Source organism: Triturus cristatus, chromosome 7 (assembly GCF_964204655.1).
Source record: "Triturus cristatus chromosome 7, aTriCri1.1, whole genome shotgun sequence".
NCBI lineage: Eukaryota > Metazoa > Chordata > Amphibia > Caudata > Salamandridae > Triturus > Triturus cristatus.
In genome coordinates, this window is record NC_140590.1 from 628258261 (window position 1) to 628275641 (window position 17381).

General features: G+C 52.4%; 1 protein-coding gene across 4 annotated transcripts in view; it reads right to left on the reverse strand.

Annotated features, from left to right (window-relative positions):
- The window catches only part of TEX2 (testis expressed 2), a 672400-nt gene that overhangs the window by 163561 nt on the left and 491458 nt on the right, over positions 1-17381 (reverse strand). For all 4 annotated transcript variants that reach the window (XM_085617239.1, XM_085617240.1, XM_085617237.1 and 1 more), the window contains exon 6: positions 13438-13584. In XM_085617239.1, coding sequence (XP_085473365.1) covers positions 13438-13584 — 147 coding nt within the window. The remainder of the gene's footprint in view (positions 1-13437; positions 13585-17381) is intronic.

Consider the following 17381-nt stretch of genomic DNA (forward strand, 5'->3'; position numbering starts at 1 on the left):
CCGGCCCTTGCAGTGGCTAATGCGGATGAGGGGGGAGAACCCCAAGCTACTACGATGGTCCATCTCTCTCCAAGGGATGGATTTCACTGTCGAACATCGCCCCGGGACGGATCATGCCAACGCCGACGGCCTGTCCCGGTTCTTCCGCTTCGGCGAGGAGAACCCCCCAGTGGATGGGTAGTTCTCCACGCCTTTTAGCTGGGGGGGACGCGTGTGAGACCGGCCTCACGGCGTTGCCCTCTCCATCATCCAGCCAACCTGCAACCACCCTCAAGACACGACATCTCCGACTCCGGCCGCCCCAGCCACCCCCGATCCACGGGCCGGCCAGAGGCCTGACAGACTCAACACCCTACCACGCATGCCCAACCGAGGGAGCGGGAACCCTCGAGCCAGACCCAGAGGCGCCAGCCCAGTCACACCTCGGGTCGCCTTCCCCGGGAGGACTCAATCGGCCACCAGGCCCCTGGGGAGCAGGCGCCTCCCCTACCGAGCGTCTGGGGTCCCTCCCAGACCCACCTGAAAAGACCAAAGAAGTGAGCGGCAGGAAATCCCGCCGAACCCCCTCCGTCACCCCAGTCCCCCCCTCTGCGAGCACTCCGGACTTCAAAGAACCAGTGGAGTATAACAAGGGGTGCCGGAGAAACAAGGGGAGAAGACCTGGAACCATCTGAGCCTGCTGACGCTGTCGCGGCTCCTGAACGCTGAAGTCACCTGAGCCTGCTGAGTGACTCGCGGCCTCTTGCTATTGAACCATCTGAGCCCTGCGGACGAGGTCGCGGCTCCCGAACACTGAACCACCTAGGCCTGCTGAGTGACTCGCGGCCCCCAGCTATTGAACCATCTGAGCCCTGCTGACGAGGTCGCGGCTCCCGAACTCCGACCACCTGTGCCTGCTGAGAGACTCGCGGCGCTCCCCTTGAGGACGACTCGGTAAGAGATCGCCCAGAGATACGACACCCTCCAGCTCGAGGATTGTGAGCTTCCGCAGGGTATTTCGCAGAGACACTATCTTGAAAGACTGTCCCGCTACCCCCATTCCCCACGACTGATTTGTGGTACGTTGTGCCACTGCTGTACTACTTGCCTTTTGGATCATAAAGATCCCTTGAAATCATCGATAAAAGAACCTATCGTCCTACAAAGAATACGTGTGGTGTCACTCTGTTCGTAGTGCATCTCAGGGTGTGCGCGCCTGGTTCGGCTTACTTGGGAGAGGTGGGTCAAAGGGGTGGGCAAGACGGGTATCGAACCCCCCTCCGGCGAACGCCTTTCCAACAGCGACATAGGCATCTGCGGGACTGCACGCCGATGGATCACCTCCTTCCTAACAGACCGGACTCAAAGGATCCAGATGGGTGACTGCGTGTCCAATAGAGGGACACTAACCTGTGGAGTCCCACAAGGGTCAGCACTATCGCCGCTTCTGTTTAACTTCTATCTCAGACCTTTGGTGGGGGCCTTGGCCCGCATGGACTGCCAGGTGTTCAATTATGCTGACGAAACGCAACTAATCCTGCAAATTGACAACACCCCACAAGCCCACGCACGCGTACAAAATATCCTTCAATACGTGGTCAACTGGATGACAGCGAACTCACTTAAGGTTAACCCAGACAAATTAGAGGTCTTAGCTATCACTATGAGAAGCAACTCGTGGACTGACCTCTTTTGACCTCAGGAGCTGGGAGTCACTCCGACTCCAGCCCCAGTCGGAAAAAGCCTTGGCATTAGAATAGACGACAAACTTACACTGTCCAACCAAGTGTCCTCTGTGGTTGGGACCTGCATAGGCCTGATGAGACAGCTGAGGAAATTATTTCCCCTTCTCTCATTTTCCACTATGCGGACGTTGGTGACCGCGCTGATTATGTCCCGCCTAGATTATGGCAATGCGATATATATTGGATTACCAGAAAAGCTGCTAGGCAAGCTGCAAGTTGCAATGAATGGTGTAGTCAGGTTGATCTTCAAACTCCCCAGACGGGCACGGGCCACTTCTCTGTTGCAACAGCTTCATTGGCTCCCCGTTAAACAGCGAGCCAGATTCAAGGGCCTCTGCATCGCCCACAAGGCCCTTCATGGACAGGCCCCAAGATACATCAAGGAGCGCCTAGGGAGATACGTCCCCGGTCGTACCCTCCGGTCATCTGAGGGAGGTCGGTTGGCCTGGCCACGGTTCAACAATACGACCAAAGAGGGTAGAGCTTTCTCGGTCCTGATCCCGCAAATGTGGGAAAGTTACTGGGATACCTCCGGTTAGAAAAAGCCCTCCTTCCCTTTAGGAAGAAACTGAAAACCTTTCTCTTTACAGAGGCTTGGACATAAGGAAGAAATTGACTCTGGGCTAACTATGAATAATCTGGGGAAGCCATAGCCACTCTCTCTCTCAGCGCTTAGAGACCTGCAGGTATTGGGCGCTATATAAGTCTCAATTAACATTAACATGTCACACTCCAGGGTGTGGTGCAAGCAGAGATCCAGGAAATGGAATCAAGAATTTGGACTGCCACTCTCCCTGCCAGACTCTGGTACAGAGTATGGGCTTGAGAAGGTGTCTCTGAGACAAAGTGCCTTTGGCAAGCAATAGATCAGTCTTTCTGAAGGAGCTGGCCTTCAACTCATAAGGCGGCATTCCACCAGAGAACAGGCTATCATCCGTGAAGATTGCAGATTAGGTTGGCATTTTTGAAGTACAGGGAGACTCCTAGCAGCTGCTCAAGACAAGGAAATTTGCAACATAAGGAAGCTTGCTGCACATCAACATCAAGGCAGACAGGCTAAAGTCCTACACTGTTATTGAAGTTTAGACTTCTTCACACCTGACTCCTACCCTGTGCGTTAGGAGCCTGTGGGTGCTGCCAGTTATTATATATAGCCGGGAAAGAGTACCCTGTTGAAGAACTTTCCATTTGAACCCTGCTCGATACCCCAGGACTTGAATAGTTTCCATCTTTGTCCTCCTTAACATGCACTAGTAGCAAGCAACACTGTCCCAGTGGGTGCCCAGCTACTAGAGACTCTTGACCAGTGATACTCAAAGTACGGCCCGGGGGCCGCTTGCGACCCTCTTGACCTTTACATGCGGCCCTCCTGGTGAACAGCAGCATGAGCAGCTGTTTAGTTGCTGAGCACTAATATCCATAAAAAAAGGTTAAATAAACAGACAAGCATGTATTAACCTGCAAATAAAGGCTTGTCCGTTTATTTAACCTTTTTGTTTTAGACCTCCTTATGCAATCCCTGACCAACCCAGACCCCCTACCTCCACCCTGCTGGCCTCAGTGCGGCCCTCGGTCACACCACAGGCCGTACTTTGTGGCCCCTGGGCAAATGTTTGCAAGTACCCATGCTCTAGACTGACAAGTGGGCTGTGTGGTACAGGTCCCTAGCCCTGTTTGTGTCAACTGAGAGTATCGGTGTGTACTGGCACACTGACAGCTAAAGCTAACCCACTGTCTACTGAACTAGTGGGACTCCAGTAACTAAAACAAATAAAAGGCACCCTTTACCAGACACTGACACCACCAGAACAGTGTCCTCTTCAAGAAAGGGTGGGCACTTCTGTTACCCTCAGTGGTGTGGCAGCGGGTAGACCGAGAACATATGACTTCATATCAAATGCTGGAGCCAAATTACTGCAATACAAGTATTGGTACCATTGCTCCAGCTTTGAAGAGTAACCCTGTGCAACATGGTCTGTATATTGCAATGTTAACTATTTTTATTGTAAGCACTCTGGCCTAGAGTGTTGTAGAGACTTCTGGGGTTCACTGTGTATCTTAGCTTTATGTGTAGTATATTTCTCGTGTGTGTGTGTAAATGTGGACTGCCCTGTCTCGCCACCTTGATAAAGTCAAGTGCTGGAGAGGAGGACTTGGTTATCCAGTTTGGGGTCCAGAAGGAATGTTGCCCCAGTACACCAGTGGTGTACAATTTTGATTGATGCAAATGGAGCCCAGCAACCTGTGACTAACTGGTGCCAAATGGCTCTGTCCCTCTCGTACACAAATGGCTCTGCCCCTCTTCCACAAATGGCTCTGCCCTCTTCCACACAAATGGCTCTGCCTCTCTTCCGCAAATAGCTCTGCTCCTCTTGTGAACAAATGGCTATGCCCCTCTCTTGCACAAATGGTTCTGCCCTTCTCGTGCAAAAATGGCTTTGCCCCTCTAGTCCACAAATGGCTCTGTCCCTCTAGTCCACAAATGGCTCTGTCCCTCTAGTCCACAAATGGATCTGTCCCTCTAGTCCACAAATGGATCTGTCCCTCTAGTCCACAAATGGCTCTGCCCCTCTCGTGCACAAATGGCTCTGCCCCTCTCATGCACAAATGGCTCTGCCCCTCTCATGCACAAATGGCTCTGCCCCTCTCGTGCACAAATGGCTCTGCCCCTCTCGTGCACAAATGGCTCTGCCCCTCTCGTGCACAAATGGCTCTGCCCTTCTCGTGCACAAATGGCTTTGCCCCTCTAGTCCACAAATGGCTTTGCCCCTCTAGTCCACAAATGGATCTGCCCCTCTCGTGCACAAATGGCTCTGCCCCTCTCGTGCACAAATGGCTCTGCCCCTCTCGTGCACAAATGGCTCTGCCCCTCTCGTGCACAAATGGCTATGCCCCTCTCTTGCACAAATGGTTCTGCCCTTCTCGTGCAAAAATGGCTTTGCCCCTCTAGTCCACAAATGGCTCTGTCCCTCTAGTCCACAAATGGCTCTGTCCCTCTAGTCCACAAATGAATCTGTCCCTCTAGTCCACAAATGGATCTGCCCCTCTCGTGCACAAATGGCTCTGCCCCTCTCATGCACAAATGGCTCTGCCCCTCTCATGCACAAATGGCTCTGCCCCTCTCATGCACAAATGGCTCTGCCCCTCTCATGCACAAATGGCTCTGCCCCTCTCATGCACAAATGGCTCTGCCCCTCTCGTGCACAAATGGCTCTGCCCCTCTCGTGCACAAATGGCTCTGCCCCTCTCGTGCACAAATGGCTCTGCCCTTCTCGTGCACAAATGGCTTTGCCCCTCTAGTCCACAAATGGCTTTGCCCCTCTAGTCCACAAATGGCTCTGCCCCTCTAGTCCACAAATGGATCTGCCCCTCTCGTGCACAAATGGCTCTGCCCCTCTCGTGCACAAATGGCTCTGCCCCTCTCGTGCACAAATGGGTCTGCCCCTCTCGTGCACAAATGGGTCTGCCCCTCTCGTGCACAAATGGGTCTGCCCCTCTCGTGCACAAATGGGTCTGCCCCTCTCGTGCACAAATGGCTCTGACCCTCTTCCGCAAAGGGCTCTGCTCATCTTCGCAAATGGCTCTGCCCCTCTCGCGCACAAATGGCTCTGCCCCTCTCGTGCACAAATGGCTCTGCCCCTCTCGTGCACAAATGGCTCTGCCCCTCTCGTGCACAAATGGCTTTGACCCTCTTCCCCAAAGGGCTCTGCTCATCTTCGCAAATGGCTCTGCCCCTCTCATACACAAATGGCTCTGCCCTCTTCCACAAAAATGGCTCTGCCTGTCTTCCACAAATGACTCTGCCCCTCTCGTGTACAAATGACTATGCCCATGTCATGCACAAATGGCTCTGCCCCTCTCGTGCACAAGTGGCTCTGCCCCTCTCGTGCACAAATGGCGTTGCTCCTCTTTCACAAATAGCTCTGCCCCTCTAGTGCACAAATGGCTCTACCACTCTTGTGCACAAATGGCTCTGCCCTTCTTCCACAAATGGCTCTGCCCCTCTCGTGCACAAATGGCTCTGCCCCTCTTGTGCACAAATGGCTCTGCCCCTCTTGTGCACAAATGGCTCTGCCCCTCTTGTGCACAAATGGCTCTGCCCCTCTTGTGCACAAATGGCTCTGCCCCTCTTGTGCACAAATGGCTCTGCCCCTCTTGTGCACAAATGGCTCTGCCCCTCTTGTGCACAAATGGCTCTGCCTCTCTCGTGCACAAATGGCTCTGCCCCTCTTGTGCACAAATGGCTCTGCCCCTCTCGTGCACAAATGGCTCTGCCCCTCTCGTGCACAAATGGCTCTGCCCCTCTCGTGCACAAATGGCTCTGCCCCTCTCGTGCACAAATAGCTCTGCCCCTCATGCACAAATAGCTCTGCCCCTCTCGTGCACAAATGGCTGTGCCCTCTTCCGCAAATGGCTCTGCCCATCTCCTGCACAAATGGCTCTGCCCCTCCCGTGCACAAATGGCTCTGCCCCTCTTGTGCACAAATGGCTCTGCCCCTCTTGTGCACAAATGGCTCTGCCCCTCTGGTGCACAAATGGCTCTGCCCCTCTGGTGCACAAATGGCTCTGCCCCTCTGGTGCACAAATGGCTCTGCCCCTCTGGTGCACAAATGGCTGTGTCCCTCTGGTGCCCAAATGGCTCTGCCCCTCTGGTGCCCAAATGGCTCTGCCCCTCTGGTGCCCAAATGGCTCTGCCCCTCTGGTGCCCAAATGGCTCTGCCCCTCTGGTGCCCAAATGGCTCTGCCCCTCTCGTGATCAAATGGCTCTGCCCCTCTCGTGATCACATGGCTGCCACTCTTCCGCAAATGGCTCTGCTCCTCTTCGCAAATGGCTCGGTCCCTCTCGTACACAAATGGCTCTGCCCCTCTTCCACAAATGGCTCTGCCTCTCTTCCACACAAATGGCTCTGCCTCTCTTCCGCAAATAGCTCTGCTCCTCTCGTGAACAAATGGCTATGTCCCTCTCGTGAACAAATGGCTATGCCCCTCTCGCGCACAAATGGCTCTGCCCCCTCGTGCACAAATGGCTCTGCCCCTCTCGTGCACAAATGGCTCTGCCCCTCTCGTGCACAAATGGCTTTGACCCTCTTCCCCAAAGGGCTCTGCTCATCTTCGCAAATGGCTCTGCCCCTCTCGTACACAAATGGCTCTGCCCTCTTCCACAAAAATGGCTCTGCCCTCTTCCACAAAAATGGCTCTGCCTGTCTTCCACAAATGACTCTGCCCCTCTCGTGTACAAATGACTATGCCCATGTCATGCACAAATGGCTCTGCCCCTCTCGTGCACAAGTGGCTCTGCCCCTCTCGTGCACAAATGGTGTTGCTCCTCTTTCACAAATAGCTCTGCCCCTCTAGTGCACAAATGGCTCTACCACTCTTGTGCACAAATGGCTCTGCCCTTTTCCACAAATGGCTCTGCCCCTCTCATGCACAAATGGCTCTTCCCCTCTCTTGCACAAATGGTTCTGCCCTTCTCGTGCAAAAATGGCTTTGCCCCTCTAGTCCACAAATGGCTCTGTCCCTCTAGTCCACAAATGGCTCTGTCCCTCTAGTCCACAAATGGATCTGTCCCTCTAGTCCACAAATGGATCTGTCCCTCTAGTCCACAAATGGCTCTGCCCCTCTCGTGCACAAATGGCTCTGCCCCTCTCATGCACAAATGGCTCTGCCCCTCTCATGCACAAATGGCTCTGCCCCTCTCGTGCACAAATGGCTCTGCCCCTCTCGTGCACAAATGGCTCTGCCCCTCTCGTGCACAAATGGCTCTGCCCCTCTCGTGCACAAATGGCTCTGCCCCTCTCGTGCACAAATGGCTCTGCCCTTCTCGTGCACAAATGGCTTGGCCCCTCTAGTCCACAAATGGCTTTGCCCCTCTAGTCCACAAATGGCTCTGCCCCTCTAGTCCACAAATGGATCTGCCCCTCTCGTGCACAAATGGCTCTGCCCCTCTCGTGCACAAATGGCTCTGCCCCTCTCGTGCACAAATGGCTCTGCCCCTCTCGTGCACAAATGGCTCTGCCCCTCTCGTGCACAAATGGCTCTGCCCCTCTCGTGCACAAATGGGTCTGCCCCTCTCATGCACAAATGGGTCTGCCCCTCTCGTGCACAAATGGCTCTGACCCTCTTCCGCAAAGGGCTCTGCTCATCTTCGCAAATGGCTCTGCCCCTCTCGCGCACAAATGGCTTTGACCCTCTTCCCCAAAGGTCTCTGCTCATCTTCGCAAATGGCTCTGCCCCTCTCGTACACAAATGGCTCTGCCCTCTTCCACAAAAATGGCTCTGCCTGTCTTCCACAAATGACTCTGCCCCTCTCGTGTACAAATGACTATGCCCATGTCATGCACAAATGGCTCTGCCCCTCTCGTGCACAAGTGGCTCTGCCCCTCTCGTGCACAAATGGCGTTGCTCCTCTTTCACAAATAGCTCTGCCCCTCTAGTGCACAAATGGCTCTACCACTCTTGTGCACAAATGGCTCTGCCCTTCTTCCACAAATGGCTCTGCCCCTCTCGTGCACAAATGGCTCTGCCCCTCTTGTGCACAAATGGCTCTGCCCCTCTTGTGCACAAATGGCTCTGCCCCTCTTGTGCACAAATGGCTCTGCCCCTCTTGTGCACAAATGGCTCTGCCCCTCTTGTGCACAAATGGCTCTGCCCCTCTTGTGCACAAATGGCTCTGCCTCTCTCGTGCACAAATGGCTCTGCCCCTCTTGTGCACAAATGGCTCTGCCCCTCTCGTGCACAAATGGCTCTGCCCCTCTCGTGCACAAATGGCTCTGCCCCTCTCGTGCACAAATGGCTCTGCCCCTCTCGTGCACAAATAGCTCTGCCCCTCTCATGCGCAAATAGCTCTGCCCCTCTCGTGCACAAATGGCTGTGCCCTCTTCCGCAAATGGCTCTGCCCATCTCCTGCACAAATGGCTCTGCCCCTCCCGTGCACAAATGGCTCTGCCCCTCTTGTGCACAAATGGCTCTGCCCCTCTTGTGCACAAATGGCTCTGCCCCTCTGGTGCACAAATGGCTCTGCCCCTCTGGTGCACAAATGGCTCTGCCCCTCTGGTGCACAAATGGCTCTGCCCCTCTGGTGCACAAATGGCTGTGCCCCTCTGGTGCCCAAATGGCTCTGCCCCTCTGGTGCCCAAATGGCTCTGCCCCTCTGGTGCCCAAATGGCTCTGCCCCTCTGGTGCCCAAATGGCTCTGCCCCTCTGGTGCCCAAATGGCTCTGCCCCTCTGGTGCCCAAATGGCTCTGCCCCTCTGGTGCCCAAATGGCTCTGCCCCTCTCGTGATCAAATGGCTCTGCCCCTCTCGTGATCACATGGCTGCCACTCTTCCGCAAATGGCTCTGCTCCTCTTCGCAAATGGCTCGGTCCCTCTCGTACACAAATGGCTCTGCCCCTCTTCCACAAATGGCTCTGCCTCTCTTCCACACAAATGGCTCTGCCTCTCTTCCGCAAATAGCTCTGCTCCTCTCGTGAACAAATGGCTATGTCCCTCTCGTGAACAAATGGCTATGCCCCTCTCGCGCACAAATGGCTCTGCCCCCTCGTGCACAAATGGCTCTGCCCCTCTCGTGCACAAATGGCTCTGCCCCTCTCGTGCACAAATGGCTTTGACCCTCTTCCCCAAAGGGCTCTGCTCATCTTCGCAAATGGCTCTGCCCCTCTCGTACACAAATGGCTCTGCCCTCTTCCACAAAAATGGCTCTGCCCTCTTCCACAAAAATGGCTCTGCCTGTCTTCCACAAATGACTCTGCCCCTCTCGTGTACAAATGACTATGCCCATGTCATGCACAAATGGCTCTGCCCCTCTCGTGCACAAGTGGCTCTGCCCCTCTCGTGCACAAATGGTGTTGCTCCTCTTTCACAAATAGCTCTGCCCCTCTAGTGCACAAATGGCTCTACCACTCTTGTGCACAAATGGCTCTGCCCCTCTTCCACAAATGGCTCTGCCCCTCTCATGCACAAATGGCTCTTCCCCTCTCGTGCACAAATGGCTCTGCCCCTCTCGTGCACAAATGGCTCTGCCCCTCTCGTGCACAAATGGCTCTGCCCCTCTCGTGCACAAATGGCTCTGCCCCTCTTGTGCACAAATGGCTCTGCCCCTCTTGTGCACAAATGGCTCTGCCCCTCTTGTGCACAAATGGCTCTGGCTCTCTCGTGCACAAATGGCTCTGCCCCTCTTGTGCACAAATGGCTCTGCCTTTCTCGTGCACAAATGGCTCTGCCCCTCTCGTGCACAAATGGCTCTGCCCCTCTCGTGCACAAATGGCTCTGCCCCTCTCGTGCACAAATGGCTCTGCCCCTCTCGTGCACAAACAGCTCTGCCCCTCCCGTGCACAAATAGCTCTGCCCCTCTCGTGCACAAATGGCTGTGCCCTCTTCCGCAAATGGCTCTGCCCATCTCCTGCACAAATGGCTCTGCCCCTCCCGTGCACAAATGGCTCTGCCCCTCTTGTGCACAAATGGCTCTGCCCCTCTTGTGCACAAATGGCTCTGCCCCTCTTGTGCACAAATGGCTCTGCCCCTCTGGTGCACAAATGGCTCTGCCCCTCTGGTGCACAAATGGCTCTGCCCCTCTGGTGCACAAATGGCTGTGTCCCTCTGGTGCCCAAATGGCTCTGCCCCGCTGGTGCCCAAATGGCTCTGCCCCTCTGGTGCCCAAATGGCTCTGCCCCTCTGGTGCCCAAATGGCTCTGCCCCTCTGGTGCCCAAATGGCTCTGCCCCTCTCGTGATCAAATGGCTCTGCCCCTCTCGTGATCACATGGCTGCCACTCTTCCGCAAATGGCTCTGCTCCTCTTCGCAAATGGCTCGGTCCCTCTCGTACACAAATGGCTCTGCCCCTCTTCCACAAATGGCTCTGCCTCTCTTCCACACAAATGGCTCTGCCTCTCTTCCGCAAATAGCTCTGCTCCTCTCGCGAACAAATGGCTATGTCCCTCTCGTGAACAAATGGCTATGTCCCTCTCGTGAACAAATGGCTATGCCCCTCTCGTGCACAAATGGCTCTGACCCTCTTCCGCAAAGGGCTCTGCTCATCTTCGCAAATGGCTCTGCCCCTCTCGCGCACAAATGGCTCTGCCCCTCTCGTGCACCAATGGCTCTGCCCCTCTCGTGCACAAATGGCTCTGCCCCTCTCGTGCACAAAAGGCTTTGACCCTCTTCCCCAAAGGGCTCTGCTCATCTTCGCAAATGGCTCTGCCCCTCTCGTACACAAATGGCTCTGCCCTCTTCCAAAAAATGGCTCTGCCTGTCTTCCACAAATGACTCTGCCCCTCTCGTGTACAAATGACTATGCCCATGTCATGCACAAATGGCTCTGCCCCTCTCGTGCACAAGTGGCTCTGCCCCTCTCGTGCACAAATGGCGTTGCTCCTCTTTCACAAATAGCTCTGCCCCTCTAGTGCACAAATGGCTCTACCACTCTTGTGCACAAATGGCTATGCCCCTCTTCCACAAATGGCTCTGCCCCTCTCATGCACAAATGGCTCTTCCCCTCTCGTGCACAAATGGCTCTGCCCCTCTCGTGCACAAATGGCTCTGCCCCTCTTGTGCACAAATGGCTCTGCCCCTCTTGTGCACAAATGGCTCTGCCCCTCTTGTGCACAAATGGCTCTGCCTCTCTCGTGCACAAATGGCTCTGCCCCTCTTGTGCACAAATGGCTCTGCCTTTCTCGTGCACAAATGGCTCTGCCCCTCTCGTGCACAAATGGCTCTGCCCCTCTCGTGCACAAATGGCTCTGCCCCTCTCGTGCACAAATAGCTCTGCCCCTCTCATGCACAAATAGCTCTGCCCCTCCCGTGCACAAATAGCTCTGCCCCTCTCGTGCACAAATGGCTGTGCCCTCTTCCGCAAATGGCTCTGCCCATCTCCTGCACAAATGGCTCTGCCCCTCCCGTGCACAAATGGCTCTGCCCCTCTTGTGCACAAATGGCTCTGCCCCTCTGGTGCACAAATGGCTGTGTCCCTCTGGTGCCCAAATGGCTCTGCCCCTCTGGTGCCCAAATGGCTCTGCCCCTCTGGTGCCCAAATGGCTCTGCCCCTCTGGTGCCCAAATGGCTCTGCCCCTCTGGTGCCCAAATGGCTCTGCCCCTCTGGTGCCCAAATGGCTCTGCCCCTCTCGTGATCAAATGGCTCTGCCCCTCTCGTGATCACATGGCTGCCACTCTTCCGCAAATGGCTCTGCTCCTCTTCGCAAATGGCTCGGTCCCTCTCGTACACAAATGGCTCTGCCCCTCTTCCACAAATGGCTCTGCCCTCTTCCACACAAATGGCTCTGCCTCTCTTCCGCAAATAGCTCTGCTCCTCTCGTGAACAAATGGCTATGTCCCTCTCGTGAACAAATGGCTATGTCCCTCTCGTGCACAAACGGCTCTGCCCCTCTCGTGCACAAATGGCTCTCCCCCTCTCGTGCACAAATGGCTCTCCCCCCTCTTGTGCAAATGGCTCTGCCCCTCTCGTGCACAAATGGCTCTGACCCTCTCGTGCACAAATGGCTCTGACCCTCTGGTGCACAAATGGCTCTGACCCTCTGGTGTACAAATGGCTCTGCCCCTCTGGTGCACAAATGGCTCTGTCCCTCTTGTACACAAATGGCTCTGCCCCTCTTCCACAAATGGCTCTTCCCTTTTCGTGCACAAATGGCTCTGCCCCTCTCGTGCACAAATGGCTCTGCCCCTCTCGTGCACAAATGGCCCTGCCCCTCTCGTACACAAATGGCACTGCCCCTCTTGTGCATAATTGGCACTGCCCCTCTCGTGCACATATTGCACTGCACCTCTCGTGAACAAATGGCACTGCCCCTCTTCCACAAATGGCTGTGCCCCTCTCGTGCACAAATGGCACTGCCCCTCTCGTGAACAAATGGCACTGCCCCTCTTCCACAAATGGCTGTGCCCCTCTCATGTACAAATGACACTGCCCCTCTTCCACAAATGGGTTTACCCATCCCATGCACAAACAGCTCTGCCCCTCTGGTGCACAAATGGTTCTGCCCCTCTCTTAAAAATTGATGCGCCCTCTCTCCCAAATGGCTCTGCACGGACATTTTAAAAATAACATCCGAAATCTTTTCTCCTTTCCTTTAGGCATATTTTTGAATACACCTCTTTACTGCTAACCCCATACCCTTTGGCAACATGGGGCTTTACAAATACATGCCCATATAGGTACTGCGCAAGTTCGCCAACTGTAGATTTGCTTCTTCTTTAAAAAATCAATAAAAAATCACCAGGACGTTTTGCAATCAGACATTTTCAACATTTTTCTTGCGCAAGTTCTATTTATGGCCGAACAAATAATTCGTTGATTGTGTCCTGGAATACTTCCACTAAGAATGGCACAATCAAGCATCCTTTGCCCTAGCAGATGCAAAATAGGAAGAACTATTCAACTTTAACCGCTTTTCCAGAATGGCATCCCCGTATTCTCCTTTCAGACAAATCAAGCGCTCGTTCATAAATGTAACATGTAATTAGCATCAATATTTCGAGCTTCTGCAAAATTTGCTTTAATAAAGGGATATGCGAAACAAATGGTCTACAGTACAAATAATCATTTTAGAGCTCGAAGTTAAGAGAAAACTGCAGCAAAAACGTATGAATCGAAATCTTCAAGACAATGTACAAGTTACCAGGCAAAAAGAATAATTCAAAACATTGTAGGCAGTAGGCATTAATGAAATATAGAACATGCAGTGGACGTCATTTCGATACCTTTATTTTGCTGAGTTTCATTTGGATCTTTTTCGACACCAGGTCAGACCAGTATTTTTCTCCTAAGAAATCCCAAAACATTCTCCCTAAGAGGGCATTGACCCAAGCTTCCTGTCCTTCCTCTTCTGTCATCTGGGCAGCGGTCAGCTGGAAATGACAGATCACACACATGTAAGACTTGGATGTAGTCAATGAACGAAGAATTTGAGATCATACTGCCCTAAATAGTGACGTAAGGTGACGATGTCACTACAAACCAATAGCAGAGGTACTCAAGCAATCAACCTCCGAAGAACTAATGTCTGCGGCTCTTTGTTTGCAAGCTTACACTTACTCTCCATACTGTGTTGAACTGAGGCATGTATTGACTACAAAAAGCAGTAGTGTTGCTAGGGATATCATGTGTATAAAGCTAAGCAAGAGTTTTTCAGTCAGCATCCAGATGGGTACAGACTAAAGCTTTGGACTCTGCAGGCTTGTACACTAAACACCCTATTAATGTAAGAAAGCCATCACCACTGGCCTCTCGCACAACAAAACCCTAAGTAAAAGGTCATGAGAAACATAAACCCCAGGATCTAGTTGACCTCTGATGTTAGGTGTATATACATGTGGATAGTGGACAGCATGCATCGAGTCAGATATAAAATTGGCGAACATGGTAAAGTCTGAAACATGCACATATGATTATAATGTTGGACCTATCACTGAACTTTAGATAGCTTTCACTAAGATTTGTACAATACACATTGTTGATATATCGCATCGTTATGATATGTAGATCGGTGAGATGATCATACCTTGAAAATTAACTCGAAAATGTATTATGGAGAATACAATTTGTACATTTAAAAAGCAATGGCAAAATATACAACAGGCGTTATGTCAGGAACCCACAGAGGTCATAAGCTGCAGAATTACATATCAAACGAACAGATAAACCAATTAGTATATTTTTTACTAAAAAAAATCTAGAAAAAAAATCTAGACATAAAAACCATCCACACATGTTTCATGCAAAGACTTCGAAAACGCCAGAGCTCTGGTTCCCGCTCTAAGGATACTCTACAACCGGAGAATCAGGGACTAAGCTCCCCCATATGCCATGCCACTACTCGGTGGTCATGCCAGCCTGCCTTTTTGTTCACAGCATCCAATCAGCACTCTGCGACTCCCAAACTAATTCTCGGGGGGAGCGGGGGGGGGGGGGGGGGGGAGATCTTCCCTTTGCTTTTTGAACTTTTCACTCAAACGTCACCTTAACTGAATACATACTTCACCCGCCCGACTTGCAGATCTGTCGAGTGGGGCCATTTAGTGGGAGTTTAGCAGCCCGGTGGGACCCAGGGAGTCCAGGTGGTAGAGGGAATGGTGGCAGACTCGTAAGAAATGTCACAAGCCCAGGCCAGGCTGTTCGGGGCACGATGGTAATTTGAAGAGCTGCTGGTGTATGCACCTTATTTTCATGCCTGACCTGTGGCAGTGTCGCACCTCAAGTGGCTGTTCAGGGCCTGGTGAAGGGAACAGTCAGGGGCTATTTTGGGTCAGAGGGGACCTGCCCTTGCCTACCAGTTTGCCTGCTCTGAGCTAGTTCAGGAGGACACAAGGACTGCTCCATGCCACAGTGCTCTAATTCCGCTGGCTCCTACCACCCTCTCCCTGACACGTTGTGGGAGCCACGCTGGGGAGCCAGGGATGGCGGCTGTGAGACAGGGGATGAGAGCTTGTAAGACTAGTTGCTGGTGTGTGATCATTGGCCAATTGGTGTAAGTCACTCATTTGTTCTGACCTGCCCCACCCCGCTTTGCCTCCCAGTGCTGTCAAGCCATCGAAGGAGGAGGAAACAAGGATATCAAAGGAAGCAAGTAGTTGTATCGTATCACACTCAGACCTGTAAACCAACGAGATCTCATAAAATCCTTCTGTAATGTCCAATCATCCGCAGGGTGGAGGCAGCGGCAGTAGCAGCAAGGATTCCAGAGAGGAAGAAGCTGCACAGCGGATTTTCCCCCCATTATCCTTCCATCTTCTTCCTCTTTTTACTTCTTTTCTTTGACTTGAAATAACCCAATGTTATCATATAGAAGAGGTAGGCTTCATAGTAGGACACATGAATTTAAGAGTTTTCCGCTACCAGGACATGTATAACTTAAACACACATGCCCTAACTTTTAAATACAATATGGGCTTTTTAGGGCCTAACATAGGGGTGTGTTATATGTAATTAAAAGTGAGGTTTAGGCCTGGTAAAAGGTTTATTTCACCAGGTCGAATTGGCAGTCAAAAACTGCACACAGGCTGCAATGGCAGACCTGAGACATGTTTCAAAGGGCTACTCAAGTGAGTAGCACAATAAGTGTGGCAGGCCCACTAGTAGGATTTAATTTACAGGCCCTGGGTACATGTAATTCAACTTTACTAGGGACTTACAAGTTAATTAAATGTGCCAGTTGGGTGTAAGCCAATTTTACCATGTTTAATGGAGTGAACAGAAGCACTTCAGCACTGGTTAGCAATGGTAAAGTGCAGAGTCCTAATGCCAACAAAAACGAAATTCAGAAAAACAGGAGAGGTGGAAGCAAAACGCTTGGGCATAACCCTGCAGAGAGGGCTAAGTCCAACAATCTTGTTTAAATTGGATAGAGAATACTGATAGACCTGGCTGACACCTTTGTTTAGAGCTTCGTTCCTTACAGGCATCATTGCTGACAACAAGTGTGACTATTTTATACCCCTCTATAAAAACAAGGCCAGCAGTTCAGATCTATCCCGCTAACACTTAATCGCGCTGCTAGAAGCCAAGGGCAAAGCATATGCAAGGATTCTACTTCAAGAGCTTGAAATGTGGTCAAACAATAACAATATAATTCCCTTTTTAGGTCTCGCAGACCTGCGCTGCAGCGCGCATGCGCTGCTCGCTCTGCAAGGCTTCTTGTAATCGAGTAGATCTCAGAAGTGGACTTGAAGCCCCGCCCATAATTCCTACTGGCTGGCGTTATTGTTTTTGCTAAACTCTGCCTCCGATTCAAAATGAGGCTTCTTTCTTACCGCCCTGTCTCCTTCTCGGACGGCCCATCCGGACTGGATCTTTCGCTTGCGGCGTTACACTGTCTCCTTAATTAGTCGATAGGCACTATATTTTGTTCACAATGGTGACAACTTGTTTACAGACCCCAGGCGGCGCCGCGTCCTTCTGGCGTCATCTCCCTCGGGCGCTGCCGGGCCGCCCAATGTGTCGCCATTACTTTGTTATCGGAAAGTGAAAATATTTGGATTTTTTTAAAGTTAGCAGCGCTTTGTCTTATGTTGCCAGTAGTTCTGTTTCGGATTTGAACCTCCTGTTAGTGTTCCAGCTGCACACATGAAAAAAAGTCTGAGTGGTTTAGTTCAGTTACAGACTTTATTCCCGTGCAGGATTTGGACGGGGTCCTAGATAAACGGACCCAAGCGATGCCATGGTCAACAAGTCTCTGTGGGGTGGTACTGCTTTAATATCATGTATGACAAGGGCACCATGAACTAGCATTGAGCTGTAGGCCCAAGTCAGCAGGGGTTTTTAATTCTAGCTTTGAATCTCTGCTCTGTAAGACAGCAGAGAGTGCCATGAGCCGTGTCTATGGTGGTGCAGGAGTGGCAGGAAGAGTCTGCTGTAGCAAGGTAGTCTGGTGTGAAGCACTGAGTCCCTTCTGTTGAGGCAGGAGGGAGTGGCAGAGAGGTGTCTCCGCAGGCATGGAGTTATGCACACCTACTGTTGTGTGAGCGCAGGAGGTGTCTCTGTGATGGAGTAGGCAGTTAGTGGGTGCCTACTGTTGAGACAGCGGGAAGGAGGGTTCATGGCCGGGGAGAGATGTCGGGTTAGGCGTTGCATCTAGTTTCCCTGCCCCAACCATTCCGGCACCAGCTGCCCTTGCTCGTGTCCTCAAAGTGCTGCAGCTGCTGCGGGG